The sequence below is a fragment of the Hyla sarda genome, chromosome 6 (genome assembly GCF_029499605.1).
Source record: "Hyla sarda isolate aHylSar1 chromosome 6, aHylSar1.hap1, whole genome shotgun sequence".
NCBI lineage: Eukaryota > Metazoa > Chordata > Amphibia > Anura > Hylidae > Hyla > Hyla sarda.
In genome coordinates, this window is record NC_079194.1 from 150,564,814 (window position 1) to 150,583,137 (window position 18,324).

Genomic DNA, 18,324 nt, shown 5'->3' on the forward strand with positions numbered 1-18,324 from the left:
TATATATAGATACAGGAATAAATAAAAATATATTCTAAAAGATTTAAGTAAATTAATTTAAATTAGTATCTAAAACATAAAATATAACATAAAAAATCCAAAACAGACTGTACTGTATGGAGAGGACTACTAAACAGTCATGTAGGGTAACAGACCATATTTTGTGTATGTGATTATATCATAATAATGAGCTGCTCTAATATGAATGTATCCCTTTATGGGGAATTTCACCTTAATTTTTTTTCTTCTAGGTAGTGGACTGGGACCCTAATAAATGGTAAACCTTTATGACTGGCTCTCAGGGGTTGAAGGATCACATCCTGGGATTTGGTTAGTTTCTCTGGAAAGTTCTTCCATAACGTAAATGATCAGATTATAGTTCTTATCATTAAAAGGGAAATTCTTGGCAAATGTACACACTGCCTAGTACAGTGCCTTGAAGGCGGGGAATGACACATTTTACTTCCTGTATCATTCTCCACCTCCTCGAAAGTAGTGAACATAATGTTTTCCCCATCTATGGTTACATCTGTACTGCAATGCATATATTAAACTTGAATGGAGTAGTTTGGGATGAGCATAGTTACGGTCACAGCAACGCTGGACATTAAGTGCTATATGTAGATAAAATTTTTTCTTTTTTTTTACAAAATATAAAAACGTTTTCAAATCAGATTAAACTTTGTATCACTGGAGAGGATGGCCCAGACAACAGCGAATAGAATACCGCCAGAAGCTGGCAGTTCTATGTAAGAAGCTTCCATTGACTAGGCAGTGTAGTTCATGGTAATTGTATAAAAGAATCACATCTAGTCCTGAAGCAGAGGAAACAAGTTTGGATTTCCAGCTGTGCAGTCAGCCTGGTCAGTGATTCTAGGGTCCAGTGATTCCAGAGTCCAAGTTAATATCAGCCAAAAAAAAATCCTTGAAGAGACTTTAGGAGAGTAGACCTTGTTGTCACAGGATCAGTCATCAACTTTATTTGACTCAAAATTGAGATCATTTCTTTTGAGACCTTTGAGGTCATTTTGCTTCTGAGGTAACTAAAATTCTATGTCAAGAGTTTTCTTCATAAAAAAAAAAAAAAACACAAAAAGACGACCACTCTACAAAAATGATGACCCCACAATACTGACAGGGTCAGAGGTCTAGGGTCAGGGGGTTGGATAAGAAACTGCATATATTTTTGGGGTTGTGAAGAAGGGGGGAGGGGGGGGGGCTTTAGTCAGTATTTGGGGATCTTTGCTTGATAATTGCCCAGCAATGAACTGGGCTGATGGTTCTGTTTGTAACTTATGTAAAGTAACATTTAGTCAGCTCCTTTAAGAACTACTGTTTTCTTGTGCATAACCACAGAGACAGTGCATTATAGGAGTTTAGGATTCTTGAGGGACAACCTCCATCATCTTCTGTAATAAGACCGTTGTGGAATCTATGGAGAAACATAGAAACCAGATTCATTACTCTTAAGCCAGACAGCAAATGTAAAGACTTACAAATAAAACTTATCCCCTATCTAGGGAGTAAGGGTCTAATCAAGGGGGTCTGACCACTGGGACCACCTAGCAATCTCTAGAATGGGGCCTGTCTCCTACCTCGGAGATCATTGGCTCCCACCTTTCATAACAAACTGGTCTTGGCAACAGTGTCCCTTCCCAGCCCAACAGGAAGAGTCACAACCCAGTGCTAAGGCACATAGACTATGATGTGTATAAAAAGTAATACTTACGTATAGCCTGCTGTGCCCATTCAGGCTTGTTCTGCCACCAGACGCCAAAGTAGTAAACAGGGACCCCTGATAATATGATGACAAAACCGATTCCACACTCAATGGGGGTCATGTAAAATGATACGACGATGAGGAAGATACAGGCAAGGATGAAGAAGATAGGGAGTGCGAGATTCAGCTACAATGAGAAAAAAGCGGGTAAGACTTTACCTTGATCACACCCAAATATATACTTGTATTAATGTAATGCAGGTTACTTTTTCAGACAGATTAAAAAATGGGAAACATACTAGGCGCACGTTACCTTTGACTCCGCTATGCAGTATATGTAGAGCAAAACTACATAATCAGCATAGTCACTGTCACAGAGAGCACAGTGTACATACATTACATTACTTATCCTGGAACTTCCCGTATTATACTCCAGAGCTCTACTAAACCCAAGGCTGCCCCATGATCTGAGGGTGCAGGTGGAGAACACACAGTGCAGCTCTGGAGCATAACACAGAATGTAGCTCAGGATTAGTATAGAATAAGTAATGTATATACACAGTGACCCAAATATACATAATGCACTTAATATATATATATATATATATATATATATATGTATATATATATGTATATGTGTGTGCTCCACCTGTACCCTCATCTCATGGGGCAGCCCTGGTTGCTGTAACTATTCCTGTCTCCCCTGCATTCCCAGTGTTTTAAGGCTTCACACTGTGTGTGAATGGCCACTTCCCTCAGCAGGTGAACTTCTCCAGGAAACTTTGAAACAATGACCTGCAAACAGGCCGCGGAAGAGGAGCAGTGGTCAGAAATTCTGCCCTCTCTTTCCCCCTTGGCTGTTGTCTGAGCTAGTTCATAACATCAGCACAGGGGGGCAGGAAAAATGGACTCTTAAACTGGATCCAACTGAGATCAAAGGAGCGCAGCAAGTGCTGTGTGTTTAGACTAAAGTGGTGGAAACATTGTAAAAATGCCATTGTGCCTTTCTACAGTTTCTAGGGCCAATTTACCGTTCACTTTATGGACCTCACTGCTCTCTGGTTATCTGAGATTTTAGCTTTGAATTCCACTGTTACTAATGAATTAAAGGGGTATTACAGGATATTTTTTTTTAAATCTGCCTTTGAGCCCATGATGCAAAGTTATAATACTGTGTAATATGCTTCTATTACCTCCACGTGCTGCTTTGTTCCTATTTCATGCACATGACCCACACCTGGAATTGCTGTAGTTCAAGTCTATTTTTTTCACCATTGGCTGTGACCTTTCCCAGCATTCCATGTGGCCAGAGACAATATGTCACAAGTTACATGGTCTACAGGTGGGGTATGGCTATGCTGCAGTGGGTGGATGGATAGCAGTACTTCAGTAAATTCCTTCCACCCTGCTATCTGCCCACCCACTGCAGCAAAGCCCTGCCCCATCTGGAGACCATGTGACTTATGACATATTGTCTCTGGCCACATGGAATGCTGGGAAAGAGACAATGGTAAAAAAAATGTGAACACAGAGGTAATAAAAGCATATTACACAGTATTATAACGTGGCATCATGGGCTTAAAGGCAGATAAAAAAAATCCTGGAATACTCCTTTTAGTAAATTTATTAGAGAACTGTCAAAATAGCAACCCTATATATGTGTGTGTGTGTCTGTGTGTGTGTGTATGTATATATATATATATATATATATATATATATATACACACACATATATATATTTACAGTCATGGCCATAAATGTTTGCACCCCTGAAATTTTTCAAGAAAATGAAGTATTTCTCACAGAAAAGGATTGCAGTAACACATGTTTTGCTATACACGTTTATTCCCTTTGTATTGGAACTAAACCAAAAGAAAAAAATCAAATTGGACATAATTTCACACCAAACTTAATATTTGGTTGCACACCCTTTGGAAAAAATAACTGAAATCAGTCGCTTCCTATAACCATCATTAAGCTTCTTACACCTCTCAGCCGGAATGTTGGACGACTCTTCCTTTGCTAACTGCTCCAGGTCTCTCTTATTGGAAGGGCGCCTTTTCCCAACAGCAATTTTAAGATCTCTCCACAGGTGTTCAATTGGATTTAGCTCTCGACTTATTGCTGGCCACGTCAGAAGTCTCCAGCACTTTGTTGCCATCCATTTCTGGGTGCTTTTTGACATATGTTTGGGGTCATTGTTCAGCTGGAAGACCCAAGATCTCGGACGCAAACCCAGCTTTCTGACACTGGGCTGTACAGTGTGACCCAAAATCTGATGGCAATCCTCAGATTTCATGATGCCTTGCACACATTCAAGGCACCCAGTGCCAGAGGCAGCAAAACAACTCCAAAACATCATTGAACCTCCACCATATTTCACTGTAGGTACTGTGTTCTTTTCTTTGTAAGCCTCATTCAGTTTTTGGTAAACAGTAGAATGATGTGCTTTACCAAAAAGCTCTATCTTGGTCTCATCTGTCCACAAGACGTTTTCCCAGAAGGATTTTGGCTTACTCAAGTTCATTTTGGCAAAATGTAGTCTTGCTTTTTTATGTTTCTGTGTCAGCAGTGGGGTCCTCCTGGGTCTCCTGCCATAGCGTTTCATTTCATTTAAATGTCAACAGATAGTTTGGCTGACACCGATGCTTTGAGACTGCAGGACAGCTTGAATATCTTTGGAACTTGTTTGGGGCTGCTTCTTCACCATCTGGACTATCTTGCGTTGACACCTTTCATCAATTGTTCTCTTCTGTCCATGCCCAGGGAGATTAGCTACAGTGCCATGGGTTGCATACTTCTTGATAATGTTGCGCACTGTGGACAAAGGCAAATCTAGATCTCTGGAGATGGACTTGTAACCTTGAAATTGTTGATATTTTTCGACAATTTTGGTTCTCAAGTCCTCAGACAGTTCTCTTGTCCTCTTTCTGTTGCCCATGCTTAGTGTGGCACACACAGACACACAATGCAAAGACTAAGTGAACTTCTCTCCTTTTTATCTGCTTTCAGGTGTGATTTTTATATTGCCCACACCTGTTCCTTGCCCCAGGTGAGTTTAAAGTAGAATCACATGCTTGGAACAATCTTATTTTTCCACAATTTTGAAAGGGTGCCAATAATTTTGTACAGCCCATGTTTGGAGTTTGGTGTGACATTATGTCCAATTAGCTTTTTTTCCTCATTTTTAGTTTGTTCCAATACACACAAAGGGAATAAATGTGTATAGCAAAACATGTGTTACTGCAACCCTTTTCTGAGAGAAATACTTAATTTTCTAGAAAAAATTCCAGGGGGCCAACATTTACGGCCATGACTGTGTATATATATATATATATATATATATATATATATATATATATATATATATATATATATATATCCTGTTATTATGGTAATTGATTTCAGTAGCCATGGGACAGTTCCCAACTATGCCAGAGGCCAGCCTTGCATGTTATTCTAAGCATCTCTCTTGCAGCTAACAGGTGCACTTCTCTTAATAATGTTGTATTAATAAATTGACATTCAAAGTATTCTAATAAAAGAGCAGGGGAGTGCGCATGATGATTCAACACAACTTATCTGTAAGCAGGGATCAGCTCTGTGCTGCTCCATAGACATAATAGGCAGATTGCACTTAAATCTTTCTAGCACCATGCTTTTATTATTGTACTGCTATCCCCCATAAATGAAGTTATTTCAATATAAAGTATAATAGAGTTTTATGTAAATTAGCTAAATCCCTGTGAAACGAAAGGTTCAGCAATTTTCCAATACAATCATTTCCTCAAAACTGTCCACAGAATAACATTTTTGCTGGGGATGCTTCTATAAGGGATTCCCTCCGTTGTATGTCTGTGAAACAGAGTATTTTCAATTTTGAGGCGAGTCTTTAGCCGGAGAAAGACCCTAAAGTTTGTGTCATTCTGAAGTAGAGTATGCTGGTACAACGATGGTGTGAGTGCAAATTCGGGACTTTTTTTTAGTTTGTGATTTGATATCTGTGCAGCCGCAGGGCATCATTTATGCTTCTTATCGTATTATTGTCGTTAAATGGAGGTATCTGCCAATGTCATCGCTCAGTTACTCTGCAGCAGAAACTACATTAACTGAGCTGTGGATATAAAAGCTGCCTCCTGGCCACCATTATTGTCTGCAGGAAGATGATGAATTCCTGAGGTTTAACATGATTTAGTGTCTTTATCTTTTATAGATGTAATTGTACATAATCTCTCAGGTCCTTACAAGCTGCACATCCACCCCCCAGATACCCCCACCACCACCACCACCACGCCCAGGAGTCACTGTCTGCCAGACACGCGGCCTGGTATTAGTTTAATAGGACTTACTTAACTGAACCAGCCTAAGGGATGCTACGCAACAAGTACAGACAACAGATATAATAGAGAATTTCACCTGAAAAATACAACCTCACTTATTGCAAGATTTTCACCACTGTATTCTCTTTTAATAAAACAGGTATTACCATCTCAAACTTTTATGGTATATCACCAGAATATTCTATAAAACTCTTATGAACAAGGATCCCATCTCTGGGTTTTGTACCTTGAAGGCCCCTCAGCCTGTCCATGCTGGTTGTGGTTCCACGATATTAAAAACACAAAAGTGAGCTGTTTTATGCAGTATATGTAACTTGTATAGCTGCACTATTCCAGTAAATTGGGGAGCTACGGAAACAGACTAGATGGCAGCGCTATGATGTTTACACAACTCCCATTAACGTCTAAGGGACTTACATAAACTGCTTAAAACAGCATGATCAGATGTTTTTAGAATCCCAGCCATTGCAACTAGTTTGAACAGAGCTGGGGGGCCTTTGTTTTCAAGGCATGGGTGTAAAAGGTGGGACCTGCATCTATAAGACATTTATTGCATATGCTAAACATGTGTTATGAAAGTTTGAGATGGAAATATCCCTTTAAAATTGCTTCTGGGAAAGCTGAGCAACATCTATTATCTACTAGCTGGGTGACAAGCATTTGAGTTTTTCGACATTTTCTCAAAATTATTAATAGCAAATCTTCCTACAGTTCTTTGGGGCAGGAAAATGCTGCACTTCTATTCAGTTATACTTCCTTTCATAACTGGACCTTTTGGTTCCCGACTTATCGATTCCTTACCTTAATGTGTAAAATTGAAAATAAAGTACAAACAATTTTAAGTGGTGTGGGAAATTAGTGTTCTGTTGGACCACCTTTCATTTGGTCTATGAGTAAATTACCTTAATGGGTCTCTCTAATTCTGGTTTCTTGTATCTGAGCCACAACATCCCAACGATCGCCAGAGCCACACAGAGCCAGTTAAAGAAGCTGAAGAAATTGATGACTGAAAAGATGTCATTCGAGAAGGCATAAAGCAGCGTCATGGCGCACTGTGAGGAGAATAAGGAAAAGGATGAGGCAGGGAAAACAATCATAGATTTGTTGTATACAATAAATAAAGAGATCTTGTTGGTTGTGAGTATTTATAAACAGACACTTGTTACAGAATATGTTGGTGCTATGAATTGTAAATGATAAATAAAATTCCAGAGCTACAGTGAAGACTAGCACACAGGCAGCAGAAGCAGAATATGGTGAGGGGTTGTTTGGAGGAGTGTAATTTCGACATAACAATATAGGGTTATGTGCCATTCAGGGACTGTGTAAAGATGGGAGTCCATTTGTGACTGTTAACAAGCTCTGTTACCCATATAAGAGATGACTGAGATCAGAGAATAACTCAGGGATTTATATTTCCATGTAGTTCTTCGGTTTGGGGTATTTATTCTCATATACAAGATTCCTCAATTGAAATCTCTTCTCAATAAAACAGTGAGATCATATGTTCAGCAGCTGACTGCCCTCTGCCTCCCGTTTACAAAACTAATAGAATATGCACATCATGCTCATCCTCTCTCTCACATATCAAACTGAGCAGAACAGAAAAATAGTCCAAAAATCCCCAACATGGAGCCCACATTCTATTCCCTGACTTAAAGTGTTTTTCTAGCTATAGGCAAATCAACTTAAAGAAGCACTCAAGGTCTTTTTTTGCCCAAACACGCCATCACTGATCCTACAGTAACATCTGTTTTATTCCAGAAGCTGCATTCATGTAATTCATTACTGCAACTGGGTCAAGTCATCAACAGCCTGACCCACAGAAAATCTGTTGTTAAAGGGAAACTCCAGTTCTTAACTACTTATCACCTATCCACAGAACCCCCCGTGATTTCCTGCCCTTCGCCCCACTCTCATGCACTGAGCGCCTACCGCTCTGTGCAGGGAGCACTGTCGACCACTGCACAAAGTGGTGGTCAACACGCCGCCTCCATGCATCTCTATGGGGGAGCAGGAGATACATCGCTTGTGTATATTCGGATATCACATAGAGATGCATGGAGGGGGCATGTCAACTCATTCTAATTCACTGTGATTGCACAAATGGCGGTAAAAATTTGTAATTTATACAGTAATTTTATTAAATCACAGCCCAAAAACACAATACATGGTAAAAATGCTACAATAGTTCAGTAAAAACTAAACAAGTTAAAGGGGAACTCCGGTGGAAACAAGTGGAAAACAAATGCATTCAAATCAACTGGTGCCAGAAAGTTAAACAGATTTGTAAATTACTTCTATTAAAAAATCTGAAGCCTTCTACTACTTATCAGCTGCTGTATAATATAGAGACATTTGTGAAGTTTTTTGCAGCCTGACAACAGTGCTCTCTGCTGACCCCTTTGTCTGTGTCAGGCACTGTCCAGATTAGAAGCAAATCCCCATTGAATACCTCTCCAGCTCTGGAGTTCCTGACATGGACAGAGGTGTCAGCAGAGAGCACTGTTGTCAGACTGGAAAAAAACTCACAAATTTCTCTATAGTATATCTGTAGTTTAGGCAGCTGATAAGTACTGGAAGGGTTGAAATTTTTAAATAGAAGTAATTTACAAATCTGTTTAATTTTCTGGAGCCAGTTGATTTGAATTTTTTTTTCCTCCACCGGAGTTCCCCTTTAACATTTGTCTCATGCAATATGTCTCCTAAAAATGCAGTTTGTATAAGAAAATGCATCAAAACTCCACATAATATGAACTGATCCACACTCACTCATGAGTTTCAGCAGTTTAGGCTGCTGGCATCTAGCCAGGTGATTAGATCACTAGGTGATCTCATTTGGAGACATGTAGTTATGAAACCCCCACCCCCTCTTTCTGTAAAACCAGATGATTTATGGGAAATGTAGCATTGTAGGCAAAATCATTTAAGTGTGGAAATAGAAATCAATATGGCTAAAACCATACCTGCCACATGAGCTAAAACGCATAAACACAAGAACCTCTACATTAATATTTATTATCATCCAATGATACGCTATATAAGCAAAAAAACATCTCCCGATGTGCTTCTTTAAAGAGGTTTTCTAAGATTTAAAACTATGTATAAATATGCCATGGGGCACTACAAAGATTTCTCCCATGATCTTCTTATACTCAGGACTGTATGTATAACATCATCTACACCTAGAGAAAAAAAAATTGTACACCAACAAAGAAAGGGATTCTTTAATGTAAGGGTATATTCACACTGTAGAATTTCCACAAGGAAATTCCATGTGCAGCAGTCTCCTTTGGAATCGGTGCTTAATGTCTGTGTCGTTCCAGGCAGATTCCGGCAAAAAAAATGACATATTTATTCTTTCAGCAGAATGGATTCCTCGTGGAAAGTTCCATAAGCTGACCTTCCACTCTGTGCACAGAGAAACAGCCTCCCATTGAGATCAATGGAAGGCTGCTGCAAGCAAAATTTCCACATGGAAATTCAGCGTAGAAATTCAGTATTGTGAACTTACCCCAAGAGCACTAAGACTATAAAACTCTCTGTGTTGGCAAATTCAATAAAAAAGTACAAAAGGGGTCGGGATGCATTTCTGAAATATAATAACATTACAGGTAATATAGGGAAATTTATCAAAACCTGTGCAGAAAAAAAGCTGACCAGTTACCCATAGCAACCAATCAGATCGCTTCATTTTTGAAAAGGCCTCTAAAAAATATAAAATTCTGATTGGTTGCTATGGGCAACTAGTCAGGTTTTCCTCTGCACAGGTTCCCAAATGGTCCCTAGACTCTGGATAGGAGTTGTTGATCCAGATTTGCAGTCAGGAACTAAAATTGGGAAAGTTAGCTTTTATCTTTTGGGGCTTTTTTCTTTCCTTTGGATCAACACTATAGAGCAATAGGCTGAATACGGGGAAGATTTTTTTAAAACCTGTGCAAAGGAAAAGTTGACCCGTTGTTCAAAGCAACCAATCAGATTACTTCTAAGTATGGGCAACTGGTTAACTTTTCCTCTGCTCAGGTTTTTAAGAAATGTCCCCGTTCAATATGCCGCTACTGTATTTTTCTGCAGATTGTTTGCAATCAAATCTGGACAGCCAATCTATTACGTGTGAATTTACCCTACAAGTTTTCCATCCCAAAGACAGACAGGCAGTCACCTCAGTATGGAATTAAAGCATTCCTCATTATAAAAAAAAACTTCGGACACGATGCAGAGACATGTCAAAAGTTCTGATCAGTCATAGTCTAGGTGTTTAAATACCCACAATTTCTGGATGTAGTTGTGAAAAGCGCATAGTTATGTGCTTCACTCCCTGCAATCTCTGTCTCGCTTCACAAGACAAGCTTCATAGAGTTATAATGGGAGTTTGTTTTGTGCAGCAAGACGATGATCGAAGGGAAATGGAGATGGAGAGAGAAACAAACAGCATGCTTCTTCCAACTATATCTACAGAACACTCAAGTCCCCCACTGATCAATGCTTTTGACAGGTCTCTTTTTTGTTGTAATGACAAGGACACTTAAAAAACATGCTATACGCATATGACAGACAGCAAGAGCACTTATACTGAAGCCATGTGCAGAGTACACCTGAATGCATATACCGTGAAGATGAGAGAAGGCATCGGGGTTAGCAGTCTGGGATGAATCATTGATAGGAGAGAGGGCAGATGTCCTTCTCTGGCCCCAACAAAGAACAACCTGAGAGAAAAAAAAAAAACACACACACTCACACACTTTGGATTTAAGAACATCCTTAAATTGTACTGTTTATTCAGTCGAGTTCATATTCATAAATAATTTAATTTTCAAAAAATGACTCCTTACTCAATAAAGCACCACTTAAGTCTTGGCCACTAGGTGTGCAATTTGTTGTCCACTGTCTGTTGTCAGGTGATTTCTGTCCTAGTAACAATGAGATTTAGGACAAAACACAAAAAGTGGGGGCAGGGCTGAGTGCCTGCAAAATGAATCAGTCTGCCTGCTGAAGATGATCCACAAAGGTAAATCAAAGTTTACCTTTAATCTATAACCACCCATATAAAAATTAGAGCAGCTGCTCATTGTGTATTTGCCAGTGTATGTATTGCTGTATGTTCATTGTGCTGCAGTGTAATCTCCCCCTCAGCCATCCCTTCTCAGCAGCAGCTAGTGTAACCCCTTCATTGCTGCTGGTGCTGCTTTCGTATTTCTGCTCTCATAGCCTGAAAACCCAGTGCATCAGTAATCCCTTGTTCCCTCCACATGCCATTTTAAAAGTTTATTGTTTAAAGCATCCCCCAGGAGAGTCAGCCTGTTCAGTGCACTTTCACCAGCACTATGTCATGGCACATCAGCACTGAGTATTGTGCTGTGATTGGCTAGGCAACTAAGTGTGGCATAGCCTGTGTGTGTGTGCTACTGGCAAAGAGCCCAGCTCTGGTTCCTCCTCCTGAAATGGAGAGAATGAGAAATAGCTGTGCACTATGGATGAGACTCTCAGGAGCTCAATAACAGAAGTGAGAGAACTAAAATCAGCTTGTCACCACTCTGGAGAGTAAATCAGAAACCAGGCATGTTTTAACCCCTTAACGACCATGGATGTGTACATATGTTCATGTGCCGTTAAGCAGGTATGGTACTGGTCCCCATTTTTGTGGCTGAGGGCTGGCATTAATAGCCGACACGCGGAGATCGCTGTGGCCTGCTATTAACCCTTTAGATCGCCGCTCTAAAAGCTGACAGCGACATCTAAAAGGTACCTTTAACTGCTCCCTGGTGGTCCAATGGGGTGGATCGCCCCCTGTGCCCAAAAAATGAGCTCTCACACTGCCCCTATGGAACCACATTGATCTGTATGAGGAATCTAATGATTCCTCCTAAAAGTCCCTTAAGGGGACTAAAAGTGTAAAAAAATAAAAAATAAAGTTTAACAAAGTTAAAAAATAGCGTATTTTTGGTCACTTTGTATACCCTAAAAAAATGGATAAAAAGTGATCAAAAAGTCAGGTCAAAACAATCATGGTACCGATAACAAACTTGAGATCACAGTGCAAAAAAATAAGCCCGCATACTGAAGAATAAAAAAGTTATAGGGGTCAGAATAGGACTATTTTAAGGGGGTTAGAGATCTTTTGAAATGACAGGTACACATTTTATAAGAGTGTTAAAAAAACCTTTTTATAAATTCACACAGGGGTCAGGAAGCAGCAATAGCACTTGACCAATGGCAAGCTATGGGAAGAGTATGTTTTTATTTTTTTTGTCCTCTCATTCACTACCCCTATGTAGTTTTGTGAACACAGTGGGGGAGATTCTCAAAAACTGCTGTCATTTCTGTTCCGGCGATATTATTCACACCTTTTTTCTTTCTTCTCACATTTTGAAAGGTCTCCTGCGCTGCTTTGAAAATATGTGAAAATTCATTTTCGCGCCACTTTAGTTTATTTTTTTTGCGCCAAATTGGATTTTTTTGCGCCATAATTGCAGAAAATTCTGGTGGAAATATCTCACAAAATATTCCATGGTTGCTAGTGCCCAGACAAGCGATAACTGTATGAATAAAACATTTCTGAGCTTAAATGTGAGTGACCAAGAAAAAAATAAATTAAATTTTTTTTTTTAATAACATTATTCAATAATAATTATCTCTTTTTTTTAATAATTGCTTAAATAACACCTACTCACAAAAAAAAGTAAGAAAAAAAACTACATTTGTGATTTCTAAAAGGCTGGTGTGAATTTTTTGATGTAAACTGGACTTTCACCTCTTTAAAAATATCATGTAAAGCTGACAACATTCGTGGACACGCCCACGTTTACAAAACTGACGTAAACAGTGTAAACCGCGGAACAAAGCCTTTTGAAAATGTGGTCGATACTTTTCGCGCCAAAAGTTTTTCCAGTGGCCAGGAGTTAAGTGAACTATGGTATACACACACTATAAGAAAAAATTGTAGCATTTTGACCTTTTTTTTTTTTTAAACAAAGTACACTCTAGGTATGGCATATTAACAGAAGGAAAATGTGTGAAATAAACGTAAAAAAATGCTCAGACACTGGTCCACATTTATCATTGTAGTGTAAGTGAAGCATTTTTCTACACCTTTTTTTGTGTGCTGATAATGTGTAGGAGCACCACATTTATTAAATGGTCAAAGAGCTTTGATAAATTTTGTGCAGGTCACATTTTCTGAAATTTCTGTCTTCACATACACCAAAAAGCTAAGCCAAGTCTGGGCTGGTGTCGTTTTAGAGACTTTTCAGTGGCTTTGCACCTTTTTTTACTCCTTTTTACAAAAAGGTGCAATGATAAATCCCTTCCATATCACGTCTATTGCCAAAATCAGTGGATTGCCACTCAAAATCAGCGGATTGCCACTCAAAATCATCAGAAATGTGTAAACAAAAAGGGGCAAAAAACCCTGCTTGCTCCTTTTTTAGACACAAAAAACAGTCTAAAGACAATGATAAATGTGGGCCACTGAGTATAAACGAGGCCTTAACGAACTGGTATCAGATTATTTGGTAAAAGTCAAGAAAATAACCAAACCGCTAAAATAATAGCATTTTAACAACTAAACAATTCTATATAACTAATTTGTTGGGCGCAACATTTGTAGTGATCCCCAATATAAGGAAGCAAAATAGTATTTTTGTCAACATTTGATGTAACAAAAATTGGGATGTATGGTCTACCAACAATTATATGATCTGAAAATGTAGACTAAAACTTAACATTTAATAGGTACAACTAAAACTGTCCTCCAAAACCTGGACAGAAAAACACCACATGTGCAATAAGTGTAAATTAATGAAGATTCTGCTCCAAATACAAATATAAAGATTCAGCACATTAGCTGCACTCAGATATTAGATATTCTTTAACCAAATAGTACCAGCCTAGCTGATTCTGTCCCTTTCCCCATAATTCGGGAGGGGTCTCAGGGTGGGACAACAGGAGGGGGTTGGTAGGGAGCCTGTTAAATACTATGCTATCCCTAGATAGCCTACCCCTAGGCGGGGTGGGCGTCCTAATAAGGACGGTCCCGCACAGGAACCTATTCCCTGTTGTACTGTCACCACCCTACAATAAACTCACTTGCTAGCTACTCAATATGATTGACTACCTGCGGGGCCAATACCCTAATGCTGATCTATATATAATAGTAATATTTATGATCAGTCAGAGCAGAGGAGTCAGGGCTGCAAGGAGATGGTCAACCTTAGTATAGTCAGAGAAATGACAGTATATATCCCTTTCCCCTTTAAGGCTAATATGACACAAATTCCCTACTGATATATGGATATCATTCGTACATGTGCATAGCAGCAAGAGGATACAGCACTATCACCATTCCATATTAATCATAAGGTATAAATCAGACCATTTAGCTGGGATACTTATGGTTTGTAGTCATGAAGATGCATGGTTAACGTCTCGACGCGTTTCTTACTATCCCGTTCATCAGGAGACCGATAAGGATATAGATAGAGGATAAGGAGCACGCCATCCATGTGCACCCTGCAGCGATATCAGAGGGTTCTGTGCGGCTACTGATCTGGCGCACGATGCGCCCTTAAGTATCAGGTGAACCGCACGCCAGCACACCCATTGCGATTCACGGTGGAACGCACACTCGCGTCATTTCCAGTTGAGACCGGAAATGACATATCGTATTGTATGCAAGCTTACACAGGTAAGTATATTAAATATAATTCAAAACTGGTCCTAAGTTACCGAACTATTCCAATGACAAGAAATAAAATCTACAAAAAGAGAGGGAAACAATGATAATTTCGAGATCATAAATCTCGAGTGGGTAAAAGATCTCCATTTGTTTTGCCGTAAACTCAAATGGCACCGTTTCTTTAAATTTCATAACAAACGTCAATGTGAGGAACTAGGGATTCTCGAGGAGGATCTCCCTACAGTAACAATGCTGAGGGACCTGATGGAAGAGGGGGAGAATGATCCTGGACTAGGTCCGTTCTCTGATTTAAAGGCAAAAAGCTCTAGGATGCCACCTATATCTGATGTCACAAGTATTGACATCTTCCTAGAAATTGTTACAAGAGAGATTGAGTCTATACAAACAGGGAAACCTGTCAAACATAATCTGAGCCGTGAAGAAAACATAGCCTTAAAAAATCTTGAGGAAGATGACAGTATAATTATAAAATCTAGTGACAAAGGTGGGAACCTAGTAATAATGGACCATGATCCATATAGGAAGATGTGTCTGGACATTCTCAATAACCCCTCAAGCTATCGTATCCTTGAACAAAATCCCCTTCCTATATTTCAGAGGGAATTGTGGAATATTCTGTCCGAGGCGAAAGATAATAATCTGATAAGTAATCAGGAATTGGACTATCTTTTTCCAAAGAATCCCACAATGGCCACCTTTTACGGATTGCCCAAAATTCATAAAGGGATTAATCCGTTGAAAGGTAGGCCAATTGTGTCAGGGATAAACTCCCTGACACAAGGCATCAGTCTGTATATAGATAGGATCTTGCGGGACTTTGTCACATCACTCCCCTCCCATATTCGCGATACTACTGATTTTCTGAGACGTATATCAGAGGTCCCAGTTGACGAGTCGATGCTCTTAGCTAGTATCGATGTGGAATCGTTGTACAGCTCGATTCCACACGATAAGGGTATACTAGCTGTACGGCATTTTTAAAGAACACGTGGTAATCAATTCACGGCACACAATGAATTTGTCATTTCGTTGTTACAATTTGTCCTCACCCATAATGTATTTACATTTGATCGCCGGATATATCATCAAACTAAGGGGACGGCGATGGGGAGCCCCTGCGCCCCTACATATGCAAACTTGATGTTGGGGTGGTGGGAGGATACTGCCGTATTTCCACCCGAAGATGAAATAATATGGCCATCAAAAATACATCTTTGGCTTAGATACATCGACGATGTATTCGTTTTATGGGGAGGTACAAAAGTGGAATTTGAGGACTTCATAAAATTTCTAAACAATAACACATTTGGCCTATTTTTCACTTCTGAAATTAATGAAAAAAGTCTCCCCTTTTTGGATGTACTGGTCGTTAAAGATCAGATGGGGAACCTCTCTACCACACTATACAGAAAGGCCACAGCAACGAACTCATTGTTACATTGGTCCAGTTACCATCCGACATCCCAAAAAAAAGGTATCCCTAAAGGGCAGTATATTAGAGTGAGACGCAATTGCTCCTCGAATGAAGAATTTTTTAAACAAGCCCACATCCTAAAGGACAGATTTAAAATGAGGGGGTACCCGGAGGACTGCCTACAGAAGGCATTTGGTCATGCCAGGAGCCTTCATCGAGAAGGTTTATTGACCCCAAATGGGCCTAGACAGGAGGATATAAGGACACGTATCATTGCAACATATGATGACAGATCGTCTACTGTGTATGACATTTTATCTAAACACTGGGACATCCTCCGGGCTGACCCTCATATAAGTGAATTTGTTGCTGACCGTCCCCTTATCACATTTCGGAAAGGAAGGAGTTTAAAAGATAGGCTGGTTCACAGCCACTACTCCAGACCCAAATCACGAGGGACTTGGCTTCAACACACAACGGTTGGGAACTTTCCCTGTGGTACATGTTCTTTTTGTCCCCTAATGAAACGCACAAACACATGGAAAAGTTCATCTACAGGTGAAACCTTCTATTCCAGAGAGTTAACCAATTGTAAAACGAAGGGCCTGATATATCTCTGTCAATGCCCCTGCCCCCTCGATTATGTGGGGAAAACCATAAGGGAGGCAAGAAGGAGAATTGGTGAACATATGGGTGATATAAGACATAATCGGAACACCCCTATTGCGCGGCATATACATGAAAAACATGCAGGGGATGAGAAGGTGATATGTTTCACCACAATTGAGGTTGTACGTCCGCCAATGAGGGGAGGAGATTTTGATAAATTACTTCTGCAGAGGGAACTCAGATGGATTTATAGGATAAGATCATTTTCTCCCCATGGCCTAAATGAGGCATTATCCTTCGGATGTTTTATATAAATCCATTGTCTAGCTAAATACTGTTTATACCTCCGAAAGGTATACCCTACGAATACTAAATCTCAGGTTTACCCCAACTAGGTAGAAAGCCTGCCCATTTGGCACGAGATAGTGCCGGTTTTAATCTATCTTTTTGCATTTTGATGCCGGCAAAAAGTGCTGACACAATTTTTTTCACACATATAGGTACCTTTGAGGGAAAATATACCAGACACCTAGGACCCAGAGTAAAAGTACTGAAACCTGGGGTTTGGTCCTAGTTACTCATAGCTAATATCTATACTAAAGCTAACCTGATTGGTCGGCAGGATAACAGAATGATGCCCCTAAAGGACCATCATCTATCTAAACGACCGTAATTACTTCACATAATGCACCGAAATTAATATGAGGTATATCTCTCACTTATATTGGAATAGTTCGGTAACTTAGGACCAGTTTTGAATTATATTTAATATACTTACCTGTGTAAGCTCGCATACAATACGATATGTCATTTCCAGTCTCAACCGGAAATGACGCGAGTGTGCGTTCCACCGTGAATCGCAATGGGTGTGCTGGCGTGCGGTTCACCTGATACTTAAGGGCGCATCGTGCGCCAGATCAGTAGCCGCACAGAACCCTCTGATATCGCTGCAGGGTGCACATGGATGGCGTGCTCCTTATCCTCTATCTATATCCTTATCGGTCTCCTGATGAACGGGATAGTAAGAAACGCGTCGAGACGTTAACCATGCATCTTCATGACTACAAACCATAAGTATCCCAGCTAAATGGTCTGATTTATACCTTATGATTAATATGGAATGGTGATAGTGCTGTATCCTCTTGCTGCTATGCACATGTACGAATGATATCCATATATCAGTAGGGAATTTGTGTCATATTAGCCTTAAAGGGGAAAGGGATATATACTGTCATTTCTCTGACTATACTAAGGTTGACCATCTCCTTGCAGCCCTGACTCCTCTGCTCTGACTGATCATAAATATTACTATTATATATAGATCAGCATTAGGGTATTGGCCCCGCAGGTAGTCAATCATATTGAGTAGCTAGCAAGTGAGTTTATTGTAGGGTGGTGACAGTACAACAGGGAATAGGTTCCTGTGCGGGACCGTCCTTATTAGGACGCCCACCCCGCCTAGGGGTAGGCTATCTAGGGATAGCATAGTATTTAACAGGCTCCCTACCAACCCCCTCCTGTTGTCCCACCCTGAGACCCCTCCCGA

General features: G+C 39.9%; 1 protein-coding gene across 1 annotated transcript in view; it reads right to left on the minus strand.

The window, feature by feature from the left end:
* Positions 1-625: 625 nt before the first annotated feature.
* The window catches only part of SLC7A5 (solute carrier family 7 member 5), a 55,954-nt gene continuing 38,255 nt past the window's right edge, over positions 626-18,324 (minus strand). Inside the window, exons 7-10 of the mRNA XM_056525551.1 lie at positions 10,670-10,766; positions 6,963-7,112; positions 1,730-1,907; positions 626-1,432 (exon numbers count right to left, since the gene is read on the minus strand). Of these exons, the coding sequence (XP_056381526.1) occupies positions 1,377-1,432; positions 1,730-1,907; positions 6,963-7,112; positions 10,670-10,766 (481 nt within the window). The 3' untranslated portion in view covers positions 626-1,376. The remainder of the gene's footprint in view (positions 1,433-1,729; positions 1,908-6,962; positions 7,113-10,669; positions 10,767-18,324) is intronic.